The sequence below is a fragment of the Papio anubis genome, chromosome 17, assembly GCF_008728515.1.
Source record: "Papio anubis isolate 15944 chromosome 17, Panubis1.0, whole genome shotgun sequence".
Taxonomy (NCBI): domain Eukaryota; kingdom Metazoa; phylum Chordata; class Mammalia; order Primates; family Cercopithecidae; genus Papio; species Papio anubis.
Window position 1 is genome coordinate 47,975,967 of NC_044992.1, and position 8,643 is coordinate 47,984,609.

General features: G+C 41.3%; 1 protein-coding gene across 1 annotated transcript; it reads right to left on the reverse strand.

Annotated features, from left to right (window-relative positions):
• Positions 1-705: 705 nt before the first annotated feature.
• On the reverse strand, positions 706-6,771 carry KRT12 (keratin 12). Its single transcript, XM_003912999.5, has 8 exons — positions 6,010-6,771; positions 5,548-5,630; positions 4,221-4,377; positions 3,094-3,255; positions 2,876-3,001; positions 2,514-2,734; positions 1,969-2,039; positions 706-1,175 (listed from the first exon to the last, which is right to left on the reverse strand). The coding sequence occupies exons 1-8, from the start codon at positions 6,577-6,579 to the stop codon at positions 1,078-1,080; spliced, it is 1,488 nt and encodes a 495-aa protein (XP_003913048.1). The 5' UTR covers positions 6,580-6,771; the 3' UTR covers positions 706-1,077.
• Between the last annotated feature and the right edge of the window lie 1,872 nt (positions 6,772-8,643).

The window sequence follows — 8,643 nt, forward strand, 5'->3', positions numbered from 1 at the left end:
GCAGCCACCTGCCACTACACCTGGCTAATTTTTGTATTTTTAGTTGAGATGGCGTTTCACCATGTTGGTGAGGATGGTCTTGATCTCTTGAGCACGTGATCCACCGCCTCAGCCTCCCAAAGTACTGGGGTTACAGGCGTGAGCCATGGTGCCCAGCCCTTTGAACTTCTATTCAACAGATCTCACTGTATCACCATTCCTGGTAGATGTTTATCTCTGCCCTCAACCATGAGCTCCTCAAGGCAAAGACCATGTCATATTCATCACTGAGTCTCCAGTCTGGCACACTGTAAGGGCTCAGCGTTTCTTGACTGCATGAAAGATGGTGCTAGAAAATGAACAGGACAATTCTCAACTGCTGTAGTAGACAGTATAATTTTGCTAAACCTTGATGGGTTTACATAAAAAGGCCAGCACTTCTAAAAGAATCTTCTTTTAACTTAATCCTCAAACCCTGACATCTTCATCCCAGTTTTTATCTACATTATCATTATTATTATTATTAATGTTTTGTAGAGATAGGGGTCTCTCTATGTTGTCCAGGCTGGTCTTGAACTCCTGGCCTCAAGCAATCATCCTGCCTCTCAGTCTCCCAAAATGCTGGGATTATAGGTGTGAGTCATTACTCCCAGCCTCTATTTTATTATTAGTATTTCAAAAACTTCTCTCTATGCTCTTAACATTATTGTTGGAATCAAGAAGGCATACATTTCACATTATTACCATTCATCTTTTATTACAATTAATTCTATTAAAACAATACTACTTGATTAAAGCTCTATGATTAAAAAATATTCCAGATTACCAGAAGAAAGTTCATTAAAAGACCACTCCAGGTCCAGAAAGATACAAGGTAATTTTGATTTGTTTTAAAGACCAACGTGACCAACATGACTTGTGATTGCATATTGTTTCAGAAGGGCAAAAAGGATTCAGTGTGAATAGGGAATCCAAAGAAAATGGAACAGACAAAAATAGAGATTGAACTAATACACCATGTTACTCTGAAAGGAATGATTTCTGTTTGTAAATTTCTTGTTCCTAAGGAACCAATCGTGGGGTAGATCTTGTGAAATTTTACATTAGTTCTTCAATTTCCTGAACTTGAGATGAGACCACCTCACCATTCACCATCTCCTGCACAACTGTCTTGATTTTTCGGGTTTTGGTCGGGTCTAAAGATAAAAATGGAATAAGGGGGCAAAAGTTAGTGTTTCAAATATTAATCCAGCATTACTTGTTTAATGCAGGTTTCTAAATTAAGCATTGGTTGATACAATCCATATAATTAAACTTTCAAAAGTAAATTTTACTTCTTAAAAATGTGTTTTATCCAATGAAAATGAAATGTATTCAGTGTTGCCTTGTACACATATGAAAACATTTTTTTAGGAAAACATTTCAAAGTTGGTTATGGTGATCATAATACCTTGTAGCAGAGTAGGTTTTTTTTCCTCCTGGGATTGCCAATTTTTAAATTTTTATTTTAATTTTCTTAGAGACAGGGTCTGGCTCTGTTGCCCAGGTTGGAATGCAGTGGCATGATCATAGCTCACTATAACCTCTAACTCCTGAGCTCAAGGGGTCCTCCTGCCTCAGCCTCCAAAGTAGCCGAGATCACAGTCATACACCACCATGCCCAGCTATTTTTTTCTTAAGTTTTTTGTAGAGATGGGGTCTCACTGTTGCCCAGGTGGGTCACGAACTCCTGGCCTCAAGTGATCCTCCCACCTTAGTTTCCCAAAGCTATGAGATTACAGGCATGAGTCACCGTGCCCCCAAAAGTTTTAATATAGTACAGACTACTCATTTTGTGCAGGAATGCATAAATGTTTTTCCTTGGTTCAGAATATAAATATGCTTTAAATTAAAATTAATAATAATGCAATATTCAATGAGATCTTACAGGTTTTGCATTAATAAATGTGATTCTGACTTATTCTAAGTGATTCTAGGGTTTCTGCATACCTTTAGAGGAATCAGTTGACTGTGCTTGTGATTTGGAGTCTGTCACAAATAAACTTTCCTCCAAACCATCACTGTAAGAAAACAAAGGAGATGACCTCAAAAAGTGAAGCAACCTGGCTTTTAATTGAAGAGCTGGTCTCAGAAATTCGATTTCCCAATTTGTAGGCCTGAGTTCTTCCAACTAGTGCAGCCTCTGATCACTTTCGGAAAGCTTGTTAGAGTAGGTGGTTCAGGAGGCTACTAGGTGTCCTTCTTATCATCAGGTCTTTGATATCAGAAATTGAGTGACTTTTGTAGTATAGGGAATACTGATTTACAAACTGTTTCTGACAGTAGTGCCTTTGTTCATTGCAGCATTTTATGAATTACCAAGATAATGGGTGAAAACACTTTGCAAAGTGTAGAGCATTTAGTAAATCCCAGGCATATCTTTACTAGACTTTGTTTGTTTGCTTTTCTGTCAACTAAAACCCCATTCCTTCTATTTCTGCTGTCCACTCTTGGTCAGCCCCTAAAGCTGTTTGCAGCCTTCGTTGTCTACTCACCCTTGGGCCTCCCCGTCCAGCAGGCGGCGGTAGGTCTCAATCTCCAGCTCCAGGCGGGCCTTGACATTCAGCAGCCGCTGGTGGTCCACGTTCTGGCGCTCTGCATCCGCGCGCACCTGCAGCAGCTGTGCCTCCAGGTTGCTGATGAGCTGCTGCACCTGGGACAGCTGCGCGCAGTAATCGCCCTCGGCTTCGGCCAACGAGTCTTCCAGAGATTTCTTCTGCACGCGGGAGGGAAATGGTATAGAAATAACGATGGAGGGGACAGAAAAGAGGAGGGCAGTTAACGGCTAATGTAATTTGGATGCAGCATTTTCTTTGGAAGTCCAAAGGATGCTGCGTCTGTTTGCGTACGAGCCTACCATGGCGAGCTGGGACTGCAGCTCGATCTCCAGGTTCTGAACGGCGCGACGCAGGTCGGTGACCTCGCTCTTGCTGGACTGAAGCTGCTCGGTGTTGGTGCTAATCTCCTTCCGGAGCTCCCCGCTCTGCAACAGCAAAGACAGCCAGGGGCCTCGAGCGCTGAGCTCGCTCGCAGGCCTTTCTGCGAATGTATCAAAGCCTTTGTTGTTTGTGTTACCTTTTCAATGAACCAGGCTTCAGCGTCCTTCCGATTCTGCTCAGCGATGGTTTCATACTGCGCCCGCATATCGTTGAGGAGCCTGGTGAGGTCCACTCCGGGGGCAGCGTCCATTTCTACGCTGACCTCGCCTGGGCCGCCCACCCGGAAGCTTTGGAGCTCCTGGGGACAGCACATGAGAGAGAGGGGCACAGGGGTCCATTGTGACTTTCGTGGGCCCTGGATACTTTTATCCTCCTGGGCCCCTTCCTACACACACACGCACGCACGCATGCACGCACACACACACACACACACACGCACTTAAAAATTCTATTTTATGACTGTTGGTATAAAGATAAATATTAATGTAATATTTTAAAACTTTTTTAACCTAAAAATTCTTATTTTTCTTCTGATTTTACAGGAACTTAAGACATATTAATGGGTCCCTGAAATTACCTCAGACGCTGGGAGCAGTGCCTGCTGTTCCTAATGGGTAAGTTGGCTCTGCTTCTTGAGGGGCCGTGGCCTTTACATGAAAGGAGGCCTGGTGTACACTCACTGGGGTTTTCACCTACAGCTGCCAAACAGAGGGCTGCAGGCAGTACCTGGGCTTGCACGCTGTTTGTGCCACAATCATTGAAAATGTAGTAGAAACTTCCTATTGCCAGCGTCCCTTCCTTGCCTAGCCTCCAATATGCACATCAGAGTTTTCTCTGTGTTATGCTAAGTATAACCAGTTTCTCTAAAACATATAATATTATATATTATTGGTAGACTTTTGTTCCTTTTAAAATACTCAGTTTTTTTTTTTTTTTTTTAAATCACTGAATTAGGGCAGTTAGCATTCCTATTGTCATTGCTTTATAATGGAAATGACAAAATCAGAAAGTACCTCTAATTTGTTAAGCCTTAACAGGATCCACCATCACCACGACCATCACACACACATCACGCACACCACATGCACATCACATACACCACACACACATCACACAGAAATCCAAAACAAATGGCCATTTTAACAGGGAGACAATGTATTCTCCATACTTGTTCCAACTCCAGATTTCTAAATTTGAAATTGTTATTTTTGGGTCTGGGAGAAAAAAAAAAGTAGCTGAGTGAGGCTGCCCTGTCTGACTCACTTCCTCGTGGTTCTTCTTCATGTAGGCCAGCTCCTCATTCAGGCTCTCGATCTGCATCTCCAGGTCGGTCCTGGTCAGGGTCAGCTCGTCCAGCACCCGGCGCAGGCCATTGATGTCAGCCTCGACGCCCTGGCGTAGGGCCAGTTCATTCTCATACCTGAAAACCAAGTGCAAAGCAGTTGAGGGAATCAACACAACCATTTGAACAAGGCCACTGATCTTCAGGGCTCGTTATTGCTTACATCTGTGCACCTACTTCATAATGGCAGCATTGCAATGTATGATGCAGATTTTGCTTTTGTGTTTTTCCTTTCCTTTTTCCCCACCATTGTTTACCGTTTGGTTGGAGAGAAGACAAGTGAAAAAATAATGAGGCAGTACTTTCCTACCAGCTATGAATCCCAATACCACAGCATCCCAGGGAATAATTTTCCCTTTGCTGGCTGCCGTGGCTATAAATAGCAGCAGCCCTCTCTAAGTGGAATTTCTAAAAGCAGTTGAAAATAAGTTACTCTTTTTGCTTAATGTTCTTCATGATTTAACTTAAAACACTGATACTTCTTTAGTGGCTGTTACCAAAATTTTACAGGTTCAGGACCATGGCCATTGCAACTTCCTGTGTGGAAATTTTGTGAAGCAAAAAGGAAATTAGTATTTCTTCCTTATATCTGGGAGAGTTGAGCATGGAAAAGGAGGAAGGAATATAAAAATTAGTACATGGTTAATCTTTCCATTGTATGTGTCATCAGGAAACAATGGTTGATACATTGAAAATTGAAGTTTAGAGGTGGGTGGATCATAAGGTCACGAGTTCGAAACCAGCCTGGCCATGATAGTGAAACCCTATCTCTACTAAAAATACAAGAATTAGCTGGGCTCGGTGGCAGGTGCCTGTAATCCCAGCTACTTGGGAGGCCGAGGCAGGAGAATCATTTGAACCCAGGAGGCAGAGGTTGCGGTGAGCTGAGATCGCACCATTGCACTCCAGCCTGGGTGACAGAGCGAGACTCTGTCTCAAAAAAAAAGAAAAAAGAAAATTGAGGTTTAGGACTTTGGTAGGATTACGGTGTCAGTCACATCATGAGTCAATAGCACACTACAAATATAGTGATCCATAGCCCTGGGTTTAGGCAACTTATAATTTAAGGACATTTAATGTGAATTGCATTAGATTCTAATTACTTTCTAGAACACCCTATGTGAATTTACCAAAACACTAAATATATGGAGCATGTGAACTTCAGAAGATTTTATATCAATGAAGGCAGGACAGTAGGGCAGAAGACATGGTGGGACATGGCCGTGATCTTCCGTTTCTTCCACTCACTTCATCCTGAAGTCCTCGGCAGCCAGTCTCGCGTTGTCGATCTGCAAGAGGAGCTGGGCATTTCCAATGTTGGCTGCAATGATCTGGCAAAACAGAGGTACACACATGAGATGAAGCCCTAAAAAACTAGTATTATACAAATATATTTTTGACACAAAGGTAAAAATGGTGATGTTAAATGCTGGTTTTTAGAGTTTAAGACAGTTTCATTTTTCTAAGACAATATCTGTATAAAATAATATTGAGAAGTAAAGAAATACAGATTTCCTACAGAAAGATAATGGAAATAAAATCATTTCTTGGTAAATGATGAAATGGAGTGAAACAACCTGGGATGAGAAAATTGCTGCAAGTACAGCCAAATTGGAAAATATCAAAGTTGTAGGTCATTATCACTGTAAAACATTGCAATGGTAAAAAGGAAAAAAATTCCCAAAGCCCCTCCAAAAGAAATCATCTTACCTTATTCCTGAGGTCTTCAATCAGTGGATAATATTTGCTGTAATCATTCTGTGAAGCATCTCCAGTCCCAGTTCCTCGTGTTTCATACCATTCTCGAATTTTGTTTTCTAGCTCAGTATTAGCCTCTTCTAGAGCTCGCACCTTATCCAGGTAGGAAGCTAATCTATCATTAAGATTTTGCATAGTTTCCTTTTCTGAGCCAGAAAGAAGGCCTCCATCATTGCCTGAGAGAATACCTAGAGAGCCACCTCCTGGGCTGCCCCCAAATCCCATCCCCAGTCCTCCAAAGCCACTTCCACCCAGGGCTCTCCCATAACCAGCACCCAGTCCTCCTGCCATGGAACTTCCAGAGCCACCCCCAAAGCCAGAACTAGAACCAAACATGGAAGCAGCAGAAAAGCCTCCCCCATAGCTGGGTCCAAAGCCAAAGGCACTTCCCCCATAGCCACTTCCAACACTGGAAGCAGACATGCCCCTGGGTCTGCCTGCTATCACACTCTGGGAGGAGAGCCGCCGGGACAGTCCGGGGGTGCGCACTGAGAGTGACATGGTGTTGTTGGAGAGATCCATAGCCTGGGGAATGGCCACAACTGGAGAGGAAGTTGTGCCAGCAAGCCAGAAAGCTAACCTTTTATAGGCTGTGAGATGGGTGTCGCAGTTGAAAAGTTCACTTTCTCCACTCAAAATTGGGTCCTCCCCCCAGGTTTTTGGCCAGCTCAACAAGTGAATGATTTATGTATAATGAAAATTCATTGATACAGAAGTAATTGAATAATCATTTCCATTAAATATTTGTTATATGAAAAAGAAAGCTGGGTGGAGTAGAGTCTACTTGTCATAAGGAATTTTTCTTCTCCAAATTAGTCTGTTGTCTGTATTCCCAGCACTGCCTAGCGTCTTGTACACAGCAGGAAGATAATGAACAATTGCTGAATGGATACGTTAAATACTTCTTCCTAAACCTTATGCTTTTTTAAATTCTTCTCTCATCTTTTCTGTTTGTTTCCTTTGGAGAATCCAGTGTAAACCATTTGTTTCCTTTGGAAAAACCAATCCGATGTAAAATCCGATCATGATCAAGCATACCTTTTAGTAGAATACAGCTTCAGAAGCAGCTGTGAAATGCACTGGCAAAAGGTGGAGAATAAATACATTTTCCAGATTGATACTAGAATTTCCATTTTTTTTGTTGTTGTTGTTTGAGATGGAGTCTCGCTCTGTCACCCAGGCTGGAGTGCAATGGCGCGATCTTGGCTCACTGCAAGCTCCGCCTCCCGGGTTCACGCCATTCTCCTGCCTCAGCCTCCCGAGTAGCTGGACTACAGGCGGCTGCCCCCACGCCCGGCTCATTTTTTGTATTTTTAGTAGAGACGGGGTTTCACCTTGTTAGCCAGGATGGTCTCGATCTCCTGACCTCGTGATCCGCCTGCCTCGGCCTCCTAAAGTGCTGGGATTACAGGCGTGAGCCACCGCACGCGGCCAGAATTTCCATTTTCAAGGATTTTAAAACCTTGGCATTAGGACGTTGCACGTTTCTTTTCCCTCTGATTCTTCAAATCCAAAAAGTACTATTTTTGAGTAGAGTTGTTTGTAGCAGAGTTTATAGTAGAGTTTATTATCGTTGTTTAAGCAGTTTTGCCTTGTCTGATTGCTCACTGCTCTACACTCAGCACTTATTATGTTTATTCCTTCAACAGGTATTGCCTGTAATGGTTGCTCAATAAATGTGTTGACTGGTTGAATGGATTGTGTGAACACTTTAGGTTTTATTGCCGTTATCAATAAGGAGAAAGTGGAAACACAGTTTAAATTAAGAAGTGATTAAAACCCCAAGTTTAAGAGGCTAGTGAACCATTTCAGTTGACTGCTATGATGAAAAAGGTTAAATTATATAATATAGAATACATTAAATGTTATATTTTAAACTTTGCTGTGAAAACTTTGCAAAGCGTACTTCAAGGAATTATATCCAGTATTTTAAATTTTTAAGACATAAAGTTCTTGTACTTTCTTGTTTGATGTATTATTTACCTTTGAAGTTGATATGGCTTGTATATTGAACATGAAAACTAATGTTCGTGTAGGAAATGCATTAACTGAAAGAAGCCTGCTTTCAGAGAGAGTTGTAGATACCTGGAAACCAAGCAGTACAATTCCAGGGTGGTGGAATTCCCTTAGGAATTTAAATTGTGAGCATTTTGATTGGATAAGAAGGAATAAGGATTTTTCTTTTACATGTTTTCTTTGAGATGATGGCCCAAGTCTCTACATATCTCATTGCAAAATAGTTCTATTTATATAGCCCTTTTTTAAAAAAAAATATAGCCCTCTATGTATTTATTGCAGGAAATTTAGAAGATGCAGAAAACATAAAGAAGATGTATGTATATATGAGTATTTTATATACATTTTTTAACATAATTGATTCAATATAATATTTTATAATCTGCTTTTCTCTTAAGATTATATAGTTATCTATCACTTGAATTTTAATAATTGGGTACAGAACATGGATTGTGGATTCTTGGAAATTCTTTATTGGATTCAAATTTCCAAAATCAGGTTGCTCTGTATTTGATGATAGGAAATAAAATTTCTGGGTGTAAATAAGTTTTTTTGCAAAGATGTTTATAC

Bases quoted from the DNA above. Each gene is read 5' to 3' on its own strand.
- KRT12 (XM_003912999.5), bottom strand. From the start codon at position 6,579: ATGGATCTCTCCAACAACACCATGTCACTCTCAGTGCGCACCCCCGGA. The intron at 3,256-4,220 runs GTGAGTCAGACA...TGCTGTCCCCAG, and splicing joins TGAAGAAGAACCACGAGGAA to GAGCTCCAAAGCTTCCGGGT. The intron at 1,176-1,968 runs GTATGCAGAAAC...TTTTATCTTTAG, and splicing joins GTCAACTGATTCCTCTAAAG to ACCCGACCAAAACCCGAAAA.